Below are 15,373 nucleotides of genomic sequence, written 5' to 3'. Positions count from 1 at the left end.
TCAACTGTATTGCTACTGGCCAGGAGCTGTAAGAAGCAAATCTATTTCTTTACAAGATGGTTGCTTTTGTTGCATTTCTTTTCTTTAGGTGAAAGACAGGTACAATCCTACATAGTTTTTCCTCTACTCAGTAGCTTCTGGGAAAGGAAAATGAATTTCTTTGCAAGAGATAAATAAGTATTTTAAATTATGTTGTTATGTGAGGAAACAATATTTTGCTTTTACCAAAGAGTTCAGAAAATTTGATTATAGAACTCTTTCAATACCATACGTTTTACACATACCATAAGCTCCCCGTAAGACGAAAGCAGTCCTGCCCCATAAGCTTTGATCGATCCATTTTGCTTGCAGAGACCAAACTCCACAGTGAACCAATAAAGCTGGTAATAAGAACAACTTGTGAAAAACAGTTTCAATGGGCAGTTCATTTTTAAGCTGCTCATTTTCCCTTTAATTTTCTTTTATCCTTATTGCTTAATGTCTTTGTATCTTTAAATTTTGTAGTTGTATATTTTAAGAAAATTATTTTTTCTTTCAAACACGTAACACACACATAACACACATGAATTATAACATCTTTTTTCAAAACTTGCCATCCTTCTTATTCTCACTCCCCTCACCAAAAAAAACCAAAATCAAAAACAAAACACAACCACAAACAAACAAACAAACAACAATGCTAATGATAATTACATGGATAAATAAAGCCATAAAGTCCTATGACCTTCTTTCTTTGGAAAATGCTACATATTACCTTGCAACCTCTTAGCCCTGAGCTTCATTTCAGTCAGTGGAAGCTGACAGATATCAACCTGTAGTCCCTAGAAGGACAGGTAGACCCCTGTAGAGGATTCAAGACCCTAGGAAAGGTCCTTGAAAGGACATTTCCCTCCATCTTTGTCTGTGTGATAGCATTCAGAAGAATTGAAGAATGCCTTATCATTTAGCAGCAATGTGCCCTTTAAGATTATTCCAATTACATCTTCAGCATGCTCCTGTAGAAAATAAAGATACACCTCTCTGGGCTTTTCTTGCAATTAAGCATGCTTGGGACAATACTTTCTTTACCTGCTGGACAACAGTGGGATAAAAGCAACTCTTGGCTCTGTTAACCTGTTAGTCCTTCCCTAATTATAGCATCTAAGGAAATGAACAGTGAAGGAGCAATTTTGGACACAGCCTGACACCTGAGCAAATGGATAGGTGTTGTGCAAAAGAAAACCATGGATAACATGGGGCATTTCAAGAATATGGCTTTGTGTCTCAACTCTTCAAGGTTCCTTTAGGGACATACAGCTGTTTGTTGCCTCATAGGTAGGGCTGGACCTTGGCTTTGGTTTAGCCATAAGTATTGCGTTCTCAGCACCCTTCTCAAAGAACTGAAGGCAGTTTGTAAAACAATGTGAAACTATGTTATTCTGTCTATCCTGCCTTTTACCTTCTCTTTCTTTCTCCCACCCTATCTCACATGTCTTGTGATATTCACAGCTTGGTTCTAGTGTGCAAATTCACCTCTGAAGAAACAACATGCCAGGATCTTTATTTCTGCAAAATCCTGAGCTGTTTCCTCTGAAGTTCATCTAATAATTCTGCATTCTTGTTGTGCTAATAATCTTGATTCTTACGATTTCACAGTGAAAAGTCTTTCCAGTATCTCCCCATTTACCAGACAGTCTTTTGGACTGGAGAATGAGACTTGGGAGGAGGAGGAATTTTTTTCAGTGTTTCCTTAGATATCTTGTATTTGGCTTAACAGAGTACAAGACACAGTACTAGTGGCACTCTGTGGACAGCATGAATACTATCAATTTCCCATTTCTTGTGCACAGACCCACCTACTTGGAGAAGTCCAGGAACTGGATGAAGTAATGGCATTTTGAAGTTTGTCTTACACATGTTATAGACCATAGCAACCAGCAAAGTTAAGGTTCTTTAAATAATCTTTTAGTTTGCTTAAATGTTGCCAAATAATATAATCTAGTTACCTACATTCTCTTTATAATGGATAGAGAATGACAGGAACTTCCAGAGAGAAAAAAGAATTTATGTTAGACATTTATGTCAGGATAGAAAATACATTACAAGTTCTTCTCTACCTTCACTTTCTAGTGAAGGAACCTAATTAATAAGACTAAATCAGATGTTTAACTTTTAAACAATTGAAGACTGAGAATCCAGAATCCAGAATATGTTTACTGTTTAGAATACTTGAATGGCTCTTACAAAATTGTGTTCTCACAGATCCTTAACTGCAGGTAGTCCTTTCAAAAAGGTGCCCTTATTCTGTCTCTCCAAACCCTAGATGATGCTGTGACAATTTCAGGTATGAGACCTATCATTCTTCTAATCTTAACCCTACTTCTAATCTAGTCCTAGGCAGTCCAGGCTCAGAGAGAGGTGCTTGCAGAGAAATGCTATGTGAGCCACTGGCCTTCACCCAGTCCCAACAAGACCTGTGTAATGATGCAATACAGCTCTCCAGGATGCCTACTTCTTTAAATCTTAGCAAAAGCATGGATCTTAATCTTACTCTAGCCTCTCTAGACCCAGAGAGGGCAAACTGCAGGGGAAATGTGTGCGTGTCACTGCATAGTTCCCTCACATCACCAGCCCAGGACCTGGATGATGCTATGAAAAATTCAGCACTGGTACCTTTTGCTCTCCAAACTCTAAAAATACTGCTAGTCTTATCTAGTCCTTACCCACAGACAGATATGTGCAGGTAGATTTTAGGTGAGCCATGATGTCCTTCACACAGTGCCTTGTTCCACTTCACCATGAGTGGGGCTGTAGGCTGGGTGAGGAATTTAAGGAGTGACACTCTCCTCCCATCCACCCCCTTTCTTGGATGAGCCTTACTCATCTGGGTGAGGGTAAGGCTCCTCTCTTCCCCTGAGAAAATCATCAAGACTGGGAAATGGCTGTCATTATCAGGAAAAAAAAAATAATCATTTTGATAGATGTTATACAGACTAGTCATTCAGAACTGAAGGACAGTACCTGCTGTCAAATTGCTTTAAAAGCTTCACCTATTCTGTGAGATTAATGAATACAGGGTGCACCAAATTCTGATGGTCCCTTGTCATTTTCATAGGAGAAAATGTGGGAATCACTTTGGGTGTCTAGCCGATTAGGTGAATCTGGAGAGTGAGCTGGGACCCTGCTGTGGCTAAGTTGTAGAAAATCAGCTTCAGCAATATATTCTCATAGAAGCAAAAACTATAAGTATTTTCTCGGTTGGAATCACATGCTTCTAGGCTCCCCCAGAGGGACTCCAGTCCCTGCTCCAGCATGTCCCTAACCTGTGGATGAGAAGACACAATCCTGCTGATGCTCCCACATTTGTGGCTAATCTCAGACACTAGAGAAGACCTTTCCCTGCACAGTAAGGGATATGCAGTGAATCGTTTGGGTTTTGCCTCGGATATTAAACTGCCATCTGCACTTACTGTGGCCAGTTTCTCAATCTCCGCTTCAGATGATCCAAGAGAAGCCAGTCCAATATCCTAAAGCAAGTAAGCAAGCAGGCAGTGTTACACTAGTGTGATTATTCAGCCCAAGGGAGAGAAAGAGGGGAAGAGGGAGGACCACATCATTTCTAGCATGAATAGCATGAACTATTCATTGTTTTTGTCACCCAAAATGACCTTCCGTGGCTTCCAGGATGCCTACCTCTCCCTGGCTCCCAGCTACATAGCACTGGGAGCCACATTAGATGAGCCTTTAATCCTCGGCATTCTCTGTGTAAAGTTAACCATGTCTTGGCTTAATGCTTGACTGTCCGTGGCAGAGATTTATAGGGAGGCATGAGAAAGAAGAACAGCAAGGTGGGTTTTATCTTTGACATTACCTTTCTGTCTCTCACTCTCTTTCTGACAGCTCTTACAAGTGGGTCAGATCTATGCAGGGAGGATTCTGTTTACTCTCGTCTGTGCTCCCTGTTAATTGTTATTCTCACAATAGGAATCTCTAGATGTCTCTTCTTAGCTATCCCAGGAGCCATATCATGCAGCAAACAAACAGAACCAGGGGATTTTCACCATTCATTGTCTTATGTTGAATGGAACAAAAAACAGTTTTCATGGGATGAATTTCAACTGTGAAAATACTTTGGGGGAAAAAGAAAAGTGAAATGTGAAAATTCATTTAATGTGATCCCATTCCGTATAGTCTGTGTTATAGATGGGAAAATAGGAAAGCTGAAAATTTTGAAATTGCTATAACTCTTATTTCTAATGAGCATTCAGTTCTGGTATTGAACTAAACTGAAGAGATTTCTCCCTGAATAAATTATAGACCACTAGGACATTTTAAGTACTAGTCAACTGAATCAAATAATAACCAGTATTTATGACCAAAATAGAAATTGGCATTTATTCAAGTCAACACAACTGGAAACCACATTATATGGGGTGAACTGGCATTCTTTTAAAGATATTCTGACAAGGACCTGCATCATGTAACCCCTCTGATCTTATTACCAGTTTCCATACTGACCACTGACCGATAAGCCTAGAATATGAGTTATCTTCTTTCCTCTGCTATGGTTTTGAGGCACATTGATAGTTCTGAAGTCTTTCATTATATGAGGTCATTGAGTTCACTTCGGTTTGACACTGACTGATCATACTAAATAGCCCTTTATTGTACAAAGAAGCTCTGTTTGCTTTTTGGAGCCTTCTCACCAGTGTGAGCAATACTGTGATAATCTGGTGAGCTGCAAAAGGAAAAACATCTTTAATGAAAGACATGGTGATGGACACAACTAAAGCATCATGTGAGATAAAAATGTACATCTAGAGACAGAATCATCCTGGGCGCTCAATGGCTGTTGCTGGTTGGGTTCTTGTGGTGTAGGAACAGAAGTCAGGGGAACAGCGTGGTGGGTACAACTCAAACATGCAGCACCACAGAGGCTCCACTGGCATCCTTCTGCAGACTGACATGGCCCTCCCACAGAGAAGTCTCACAAGCACTGTCTGCCCTTTCTTCTACATCACGTCCATAGGGACAGTGCTACCACTCCCTTGGAGTAAAAGTCTCCTGTGGCCCTTCTAGCCCGCCCCACTAGAGGTTGTGACTCAGGCATAATCAAGTCTTACTTAAAGCAGAATTTGAAATATGCTGAGCTGCACACCTTTGAGGCACTTCTGGTCTGCTATCTGGAGCAGTTGATTGACAAGCAGCAGAACAAGCTTCTTACCTGTGAGAACTGGGCAAACTCCTTGTCAGCTAACATGGGAACATGACCCAATAACTCATGGCAGCAGTCTCTGGAAAACAAGTGACCTTTGTGTTTAAGAAATGTCTCTCTTCCTGCCCTACGTGAACTTCCCATGAAGGACTTTAGCCAATAGACCCCTAAGTGGAGCGAGTGTGAGTGCTGATCCACGGTAGCTGCCTCCATACCTGGCCTGGCTCTGGGGGGAGCAGGACAGAGCATTCCCTTTTGCCTGCCATAGGGAGCCAGCAGCCCCCCACTACCCTGGCTATTGTCTCACTTGGGATGGCACGGGCACTAGTCTCCTATGTCACAACAACTTTGAAAGGCCCCTGTTTTGTTACAGCATACAACAAAAACGTCTCTGTGAACTTGTAATTTCTCATGAAATGTAATTGCTGTTGTCTGGCCAGCACTTACTGGGAGAGTTTCACAGCAGGGAATCAAACCCCAGCAGATGGTAACTGAAGGCAGGATGAAAAGATTAAACCAGATATTCTCCAGTCTTTTCCTTCCCCAGACAACTTTGCAAGAGAGACAGAGACCCACACCCTCTCATGCATGACTTCCCCTTCTAACTCTCCAGCTACCAGCTTCTCAAATTGTTTCATTCTGTGGACTACTGGATAGAGCTCCAGAGCTGTTCCCAAGAGAATCATCCCCAACACATTAAGGATGGATTTTGCCAAAGCATCAAACTTACGGTTCTGGGGAATGCATAGGAGAAGAGAAATGCCTTATATACTGTGTGCTCTGGAAGACACGAAATGCCAGGCTGGCAAGGAAGTCACGAGCAGACAGCAGTCCTGCAGCTGGTCTCAGCTGAAAACCTGTTCTCTCTGCAAAGGGAAGTGAGACCGAATTCAGATGTTTCTAGGGTAAACTACATGGCACACTTACTTCAGGTAAGCAGTTTTGGAGGACCTTCATGCTCTGTTGCAGTAGCTCCCTCCATCTAAGCGTAGCAGGAAGGCCCTGGCTCACTGGCTTATCATTACCAATGTGCCTCTGTAATGCTGAGTCCAGTTACTACAATATCAAATCACCTAGCCCTTCATCCTATGTGTATTCACACAGCAATTATATGAGATATGGGAGTGTTGCCTACTCCAGTTTACATTTTTAGCACATTTACACAAAACCACTATGTTTGTCTAGAACTACACAACATCCCAGTGATGTGATCATATGTGTTTTGCTTTGCATGTATCTATAGAACAGGACAGAATAATGCAATACTTTTGCACTGTGATCTCAGCTTGTGCTATCACTGTTATCCCAGGACTCCCTGCATTACTACGAAAGGTCTGTGAGGGACAACTAATAAAATAACCAGTCCTATGTTCAGCAGAACACAAAAATCTACATTTCCATGGGAAACATGTTGGTGGTCTGTAAAGCTAAGAGAATTGAAGATCACTGCTTTAAAAGAGAGACAATAATAATCTTTTTGAAGTCCTATATTCAAAATCTGTGTTGCATTCTCAGCTCCCATAAATGACATGCCATCTTCTTTAAAGTATAAAACTACATTTAAAAAAAATCAGAAATGGCTTTATTCTGCCTTCTTTATCCATATTCTATTGTGTCGTGAAGCCTGGAATCCAATTTATTTTATGTAAACAAACAAAAAAATCCCACCCAGAAACCAAGCAATTTACAAGATTTGTTTTGTTTTGGTTTTTAATGTTCCTTCCAGCATTTCTTGTCTTGCTCTGTCTGGCTATTAGCACTTTTCCCATTATTCAAAAAAAAAAAAAAAAAAAAAAAAAGAATAAAAAAAAGGGCTTCAAAGAATTTGAAGTGACAAAAAAACATCTGAAGCCATACAGTACAAAAGAAGAGTGGACAGCAAGTAATGCTTCTCTCTGACAATATGAGGGACTAGATGGTTAGTATTTGCCATGGTTATCTTCTATTGCTCCACTGAATTCAATGGTAATGGATACAGGACTGCCTCAAAACTGAACAACAGCAAAAGCCTATGGAGATTATGTCTTTATGTTTGTCCATATCCTGAGCAACGACATTAGAGTTAACCAGGAAACCAGAAGAGATAGTAAATCAGCTTACTGTTCTCCCCCATCCTCAGTTAAGAAAGCAGGGAATTTGCAGGAATAGCCAGACCATCAGCTATGCCTCCTTAGGCAGCAGCCAGGAGCTGGCACAAGAACTCCCTTGCTACTAAGACAATCCAGAGGAACATGAAAAACTGAGAATCTGGTCATCTTTGGGCTAAATTCTGAGTCTGAGTGAAGTGAAAACTGCACCAGCTGAAAAATATATCAGGCAAGCACCAAGCCCTAAGTAATTCAGTTTTGGAAGGACTATGAAAAAGTCTAGGGAAATTTATATTGCTTTAGCGTCCACATTGGAGGAGCAGAAGGGAAAATGAAAATTACAACTTATGTTCCCTGAGATGCCCTTTTAAATATAGGCCAGTGAATCAGACAGTCTGCTGGTGGAACAGACTTGGCCAGTTGCCTTGAAAAGCCATAGGAAAAAGTTATCTGCTGAAGGTAATATCTGCAAAATCTGAACTTCTATTTCATTACTGCAAAAAAAGCAGCAATCAGAAGAGAAGTGGGGGTGTGTCTGATTGGACCTGCTGCCCAAAGATCTCTTAAATTAAAGTGTCTTGAAGAGAATGTCTTGAGCATTTGACCTAAAGTGATCTGCAAGGCTTAGTTCTTGGCCTAAAAACCTCATGTATACAGGCCTGTGTGTTGTAGTGTGAGCTTGCTTGAGTTCACTGGCTGTAATTTCTTCCAGCTGTGAAGGACAATGAATGCCTAAATCCAAACATCTTTCCTAGAAAGAAAAATGTGCCTAGGTCCATCTAGTTAACCCTTTAGGAAAACACTCATCATGGTAAACAATTAAGTCACCCTCTAAGCAATCATGAAATACTCATGATATAGAGTTCATTTCTGTTCAAACCAGCCTCACTAGTAGGCCAGGTGACACTAGACAGATCAATTGTATTAAAGTCAAAAGGAATTTCTTGCCTCAGTTCACAGACCTGACTGAGTAAAAGAGAAGATGGAAGTTTATCTGTCTGTGTGGGCTGGTTATAACATGATGACTTTCCAGGATATTCCTCTCTTTCTCTTTCTGCATCCCTACAGTTGATTAAATAAAGACTTTATCATCATGTATGCTAAAGAATGATCCAGTCCTTAGAGGCAGTATTTAGCAAAGATAAATTTGAGTCCTATCTGGGAGAATGGGACAGTTCAGGGCTCACTCAGAGCTAACCAGTGAGAGATGGAGCTGTGCTATGCATCTCCACATAGGTTGTAGTAGCTGAAACACATCCGCTGTATGCCAAGGAATCTTGGGAGACACACCACAGTCTATAGTTTGGCTGAGGTTTGTTTGGCTGAGCACTGCACACCTGTAACACAGGAAAGAACCTAAACACAGAGTTGATTAATGAGTTGTAATGACCAAAATTTCTGGCCTTGCTGATGCTGGTGGTAAAGCCACCCAAATTGATTTTAAATCAGAATTCCTTATAAATCTTACCTCTCATCCTGTGAATGCTTGGCATGTGATTTAATACAGATTTTACAGACCTTGCAGATGCTTCTGAGTTAGACTGAGTTTGTTACAAAAGGACCTTGCAATAATGTCAATCTTCATGCTATTCTGCAAAGTAATATGGATAGTGAAACTACCTTATTAGAGGTAATTATTGAAGATAAGTAAGATATCAGCTCAAAGCCCCACATAACTAAAAGGCTAAAATATCTTACTCACTCTTAATTGTGTCTAGCTGTATACACAGTTCTTTTTAACAAACTTTATTCTGTCTATGCATAATCTTTTACAAAGCCTTTAGGCCAAAATAATCTGGGTTTTTGTCTACAGTTTAAGGAGGGTAAGACCATCACTCCCAAGAGCCATTATTTCAGTTTTGCTTAGACACCCATTCCAGGACAGAATAAAATGCCTCTGAATTGCCTGTTTCTCATTCCCGGTTAGAATAGTTTGGACAGTTGGCTTACAATAGACACCCCACGTTTACGGTAGGTGCATTGAAACTCACTGTGAAGATCTTCCCAACCCTTACTAGCAGAATTTTAAGAATGACCATTTTTATTGCTATTTAATTTTTTTTTTCTTGGGGCAATTTGTATGGGATAGAGAATATTTACAACCAGAGCCCACAAAAGAGGCCCAGACTCCAGGCAGTCAAATCCTGTCCACCAATATGAGTAATAGAAATAGTATTATGATAGGATATTCTTACGTTATCCTAAATCCCCACGCTCCCTGGCCCTCCCCTTTAAAATCACCTGATTCACTTAAGGAGTAGGAACATTTGGGGTAATCAAATCAGCTTCACATGATTTCTGGAGCTCCCTGCTGTCAGCTACTGTGTAAATGAGAGAAGATGAGAATAGCTACTTCATGAGAAAAAATATTTATAAGCTCAGTTACCATAGGAGAGAAGATGGATAGCTGAATAGAAAGGAAAATACATGAGAAAATGCGGAATGCATACATGGAAAAAATCCTACATCTGGATGTGAAGGCGCTTGAGAGATGCTTTTCACATGCCAAACCTCCATTCCCTCATACTAAAGGTGCAATAAAAACTTTGCCATCGAACAGCTTAATCTTCCCTAAAAATGGCAATGTCTTAGAAAACTCTTCAGCAACAGAAAACTTATTCAAGGTTACTAAAATCACCTGCTGATACACGCAGCAGGTCACGTGATTTTCTGAATATTGAGCTTAATTTAATTTATTTAAAGTTAAACCATACTTTTTGTTATTTATTTCAGCATAGTACTGAGCTGTCCTCCACTCCCTGGTACATCTCCTTGTTACTGAGAAGAAGCAAGGGCTCTTTAAAGACCGTCATTCTGGATAACAGTAGGAAATCAGCTGTTTGACACAAAGCACCTGGCCTTGGGAACAAATGCAGCCTGTGGCCTCATAAAAATAATGCAGGTTCCCTTCCCCTCCTGCCTCTTGCTAGTCAGCTCCCAGCTAACAGTAGGTGGGCCAGTCTAACAGTCTTATGTGTCCTTTCATCTAAGGCCACATTTTTGTGCATTTACAGGCCAGCATTTCAGTCTTTCTGCTCTCCTATCAGCCATGTGACAGGTATCAAAGAGTTTAGTCTAGCAAGTGGGGCCATGGAGAGTGAGAAGTGTATTTTCCAGGTAGCTGCTGATTGACTAGCAGGACCTCCTGGAAATAATTTCTTTTAAGAGACATTGCCATCCTGTCTCATGCATCAGACTTGAGAGGTATGTACCTTTATTTGTGTCTGGGTGTTACTAGCAGCATAGCTTTAGATGCTCAAATTACAGCCAAACCCATAGAAAACCTGCATGTGGCAGTCATGCTGTGTGGTGTGCTGCTGTGGCTGTACTGCTGCTGGTACTGGAATTGGCTGGTCAGTGCTACACCAACTGCAGCCACTCACAGAGCAAACACAAGTGTAGTTACAGCTTGGTCCCTAGATATGTCTGTTATTAATGCCCAATGCTACAGATCATCTTGCACAAGGGAACTCTACAGCTAATCAACTCTGTTCACCAGCTTGGGCCCTATGCGATGCTTTGTGTGTGTATGTGATACTCAAACATACCCAGGAAAGCCTAGAATAAACCATGGTTCATAATGACTGACCTTTTAAAAATCTGGAGACATCCTGAAGTTGAGGTATGTGATCCTCTTGGTAGCCACAGTATTTCTCCAGCTGCCGAAAGGCATCCAGGTACTGCATACAGGCGTGAGTAGGGTAAAGGCTGTTCAGTTTCCTGTAGACTTCTCTCCTGAAAACCAAAAACCATAGAGCATGACCCACCTCAATAAGGCAGTACTTATCTGCCCTGTCTACAGATCCGCAGAGAGTCATAAACCCCTTGCATAGGCAATGGTCTTAAAGTCTGAACTCAGTACAGCTGGTGCTTGGAAGCTGCTGCCTGGGTGGATGTAGCAAAACGTAAGGGATTTTGTTTCACTTTTCCTATAGAAGGTGGGCTATCTTCAGCAAATCTGGTTTATCCCTTCCAATACCCTCCTTTAATGTAACAGGACTATAATCCTGATTCAGAAGTGTTTATTGCTTGGGCATAAGGGTGTCATAGGTACCAGGGAAATCCTAGGGAAAAGCTAAAGCTGTGACCCTCTCTATGTTGCCTGACTTGAAATGCCAATCCCTTCATCTCCATGCTGAAGCCTAGAGTGTGTTCGACTCGTATCAGCCTCCTCCAAAAAAAAGCACATTTTCTGATACTAAAAAGTAATATCAGGACAGGCAAAGAGGTTCATACTTTTGCATTTCAAAATGTCTGGCATGGGCTGTGTATTTGAAAGACATGCCAACTTCCTGAAGCATTTAGCCCATTATACAAAAAGAGATCAGCTGAGGAAAAATATATATAACCAGATTTGGGCACAAGTTTCAAGCTTCCCCTAGACTTAATGGTGCTTGGATTTAGAGCTGTGGTTTGGAATATATTTAGCTGTTGCAAAATAAACAAGTAGTAATAGGATGGCAAAGAACCTTATAGAAATGGTTATTTTTGTTCAAACATGGCCCTAGGGTGTTAAAAATTTTATAAACATTAGTTTATGAAAATTGAGATCATTCTTGGAAATGCTGGCTACAGAAATGACCTTTTGTTGTTTTTGTATTGTATTTTTTTGTGTGATGCTGTTGTTGCTATGGAAGTGATTGCCAGTCCCTGGTAATGGCTCTTTTCATTTGTACGAGTGTATTACACAATGTAGGAGCAAAGAACCAGAATGAAGGGGGGCAGGAAGACCTTAGGAGGAAAAAAAAAAACTAAAAGAATCAAGTGAAACAGTGACTGCTGTCATTATTGCTGAAGTCACAGAAGACAGGGCCATTTCCACAGAAGAATTAGGAAAAAATGAGTAGAACTGCAGTTCAAGTGTTGCCCTGGCTTATTTCTCTGTAGAATACTGGTGACTTCAGTGGGATTGCATAGGATCTTAGCCAGAACAGAGTTCATCCCCAAACCAGAGTCTAGAGAGAGCAGGCTTGTTTATGCTTCTGCACATATGGTCTCTTTTATCGAAGTATTAATATCATTCTACTGTGTGTCCGAACATTGACTACCACAGAAATATAGGCAGCCTCAGAGACTAGTGATGAATTATTCAAAGCTGAGTCCCTCCTTTCTAAATACCTCTAAGGCGATCACCTAAGTTCACTCTGAAGTCAGCAGAGCAGCAGATATTTGCAGACAAACATTAAGCTTACCCTAGTGTAGTGTCTCAAATAGGTGTAATGTCTCACTGTAGGACCATTAAGCTGCTGCTTGATGGTGCTTCAGTCCAGAGGTGGAAAGAGAAACTGCTGAAAGCACAGTCCATGAAATATTCTAGAAAGGAACCTCATAATGAAGGATAGAGACAGCCACTTGAAAGACTTTAAAGGCAATGAGCTTGTTTTATACAAATGTCATTATTCTTTTAGGAGAAAAAAAAAAAAAAAGTAGCAATATTGAGCTTTATTATGAAGATGTGACAGATGCATCCCCAGAATTATTTTGGTTGGAAGAGACCCTCAAGATCAAGTCCAAATATTAACCTAACTGGCACTCTGGCAACCATGTCCCTAAAAACTTCATCTATACATCTTGTAAACACCTCCAGGAATGGTGCTTCAACCACTTCCCTGGGCAGCCTGTTACAGTGCCTGACAACCCTTTCCGTGAGGAAATTTTTCTTAATATCCAATCTAAACCTCCACTGGCACAACTTGAGGCCATTTCCTCTTGTCCTGTCACTTGCTACTTGGGAGAAAATTTTGTCCTAGATTCTCCTTTTTTCTTATATAGCCTTTACCCATAAGACATCTTTTGTGACCACTTAGTTTCAGGGCCTTCCAATAACCCTTCTTGAAAACAGAAACTCAGGTCATCTGTACCTTCTGTTTACTGAAAATTGTATTTCTTCACTTGATTACTTTTCATTTTTATAAGCATGTTGCTACAAACTGAAGGCATCCAACAGCTCTTCAGAGTGAACACCAAGGGAATTTAGTCTCCGCTACAAATTTCTGGTTCAATTGCACAGCGCTCAATTAAATTGTGCTGTAATGCAGCTGACCTCAGGGCATAGCCCCCAGGGGTTGTGATAACCATTATGAGGTCTAATTTTGGAAACAGTTTTACATAACAAGAAAACCTGGGTTGCTGGGACTGGCTGTTTGGGGAAATGGGCAGATACTCCTTTAAAGGTCTATTCCGTTACCACAGTGGGACTAATTCTAGGTGGAGAAGAGCTGGAATGACAGATATTGGCAACAAAAGGGAAAAACAGGAAAGAACACAAAATTAAATTTTCTTAAATATGACATTCCCACACATCATCCCATGCCAAGATTATTGGCTGGTGGTAGCAATCATGAGCGTGACACTGACCATCAGCCTTTGTCAATTGAAAGATGCTGTAAAAAACTATGTGAGGTTAATATAATTGCGACTGCCTGGATAAGTTGGATGCAGGGTTTCTGTGTGATTGTGGGCAATGCCTCTCAAGCTTTCTATGACATAGTAGATTTTATTTAAAAGAAAACGATCACCAAAAAATATGGGATGGCCCTGTGGTTGAGGTTCTGGAATTAAGTGACATCTAGTGTATGGATTTAATTCCTGGCATTGGCGTAGACTTTCTGTATAATTTTGGGCAAATCACTTAAGCTCTAGCTTTTCCAGTTGCAGTTATTAAATGTTGTCATCGTTGTTCTTCTTTCCCACCTTTAGGCTGTATTTCAATTTCAATTGTAAACTTTTCTAAACAAAGACTCTCGTTATGTGCACATGTAGAACTTTGCACAATCCTGGGACTCTGTTCTTAGTTGGGACATTGGGACGTATTTATGTTTGTAGTATCATACAAACATGTAATTATTGCTGCTTACTGAGATTTGGTAAAGTTAGTGGGACAAAGTGGGAACAGGGGTATAAGAAATAAGAACCCTGCTTTCTTTCAGATCTGCTATGTATTTCACATAAAGTCTGCAGACATACTTTGAGTTGAACTAATTTTGTTTGGTCGTTTGTTGTTCTTGTTGGTTTTGGTTTGGTTTTGGTTTTGGTTGTTTGTTTTGAGTGGCAAATCTTCAGGACAAATGAAGCTCCGGTGAAGAAATGCTGCATCCATGTAAAAGCAACTTGGCACTATTTTGTATAATATCTAAGGCTTTTTTTTTACAGCGTAAACAATGTATCCTGGAAGGTCACTCCAAAATTTCCTTTATCTTACTTTGAGAGAATGATATATATTCATATTAACAGCAATAAATGCATGCAGAACAAGCAAGGCTCATCTGTCCTATGAACATTGAATTAGCCACATCCTATGAGTAAATTTCCATCCTGTGAGTGGGCATTTTCTTCTGGTAACAGATTTGGAAAGATGATATTTCTGTCACCACATTAGCTATGGTTAGTCAAAGGTCAGTTAGAATAAGTTATACTGTAGGCTCTAGGTGTTTTCTGGTTTTTGATATCTTGATGCGATTGCCAGGCAGAGTCATGGTCAGGAAAATGAATTTTGCTGTAGAAAGTGCTGAGTTAAGACCGGCCACTATGGATGGCTTTCTGCAAAACAAGTTACCAGAAGGTGACACTTAACCAAGGAGTAAAATTTGAGATTGCCAGTCTTTCCTGGGACTGCAATGGAATGGCCCAGGAGTTGGAGTATAAGTAACAGACTCACCAAGTTGCAGTCTCCTGTGCTGTGTACTCGATGTGAGGCAAAGGATCTCCTCTGTAATGAAAAGAGGAAATAATGTATGTGCCTGAAGTAGATTTCAAGTTCAGTTTCCAAGTATTATTTTCTTTGCCTGCACCATAAATATTTGCTGTAATGAAGACAGAAACAGCAAAATAGCACATAATTAACAACTTCTTTGTCTCCGTAGTCTCTAATGCATGCATTTTCATCTTTTTTCCAGTGTGCGAAGGAAAAGGGATATGGTAAGAAAGGGAGGGACATTCTGCTTTGTAGAAGACAAAAGAAGCCTTTAGGCTTACCCTTACCTCTGCTAAGGCAGTCTAGCAACCAAAATGCAGTGTATGCCTGGAGGGTCCATCCCTGAAGGATGTGATCAGCACAGCATCATTTCAGAGAAACATTCATAAACTCATCAGC

At 40.5% G+C, this 15,373-nt stretch overlaps 1 protein-coding gene and 1 long non-coding RNA gene across 3 annotated transcripts in view; one reads left to right on the top strand and one right to left on the bottom strand.

The window, feature by feature from the left end:
* The window catches only part of LOC135575924 (uncharacterized), a 59,379-nt gene that overhangs the window by 10,185 nt on the left and 33,821 nt on the right, over positions 1-15,373 (top strand). The window lies entirely within an intron of this gene.
* The window catches only part of LOC102087146 (tyrosine 3-monooxygenase), a 29,366-nt gene that overhangs the window by 7,146 nt on the left and 6,847 nt on the right, over positions 1-15,373 (bottom strand). The window contains exons 4-9 of the mRNA XM_065037278.1: positions 14,939-14,989; positions 10,871-11,016; positions 5,925-6,060; positions 5,204-5,273; positions 3,450-3,506; positions 285-380 (exon numbers count right to left, since the gene is read on the bottom strand). Coding sequence (XP_064893350.1) covers positions 285-380; positions 3,450-3,506; positions 5,204-5,273; positions 5,925-6,060; positions 10,871-11,016; positions 14,939-14,989 — 556 coding nt within the window. The remainder of the gene's footprint in view (positions 1-284; positions 381-3,449; positions 3,507-5,203; positions 5,274-5,924; positions 6,061-10,870; positions 11,017-14,938; positions 14,990-15,373) is intronic.

This window comes from Columba livia, chromosome 1 (assembly GCF_036013475.1).
Source record: "Columba livia isolate bColLiv1 breed racing homer chromosome 1, bColLiv1.pat.W.v2, whole genome shotgun sequence".
Classification (NCBI taxonomy): Eukaryota; Metazoa; Chordata; class Aves; order Columbiformes; family Columbidae; genus Columba; species Columba livia.
The sequence above is the reverse complement of the archived record's forward strand: the minus strand, read 5'-3'. Positions and strand labels throughout refer to the sequence as shown.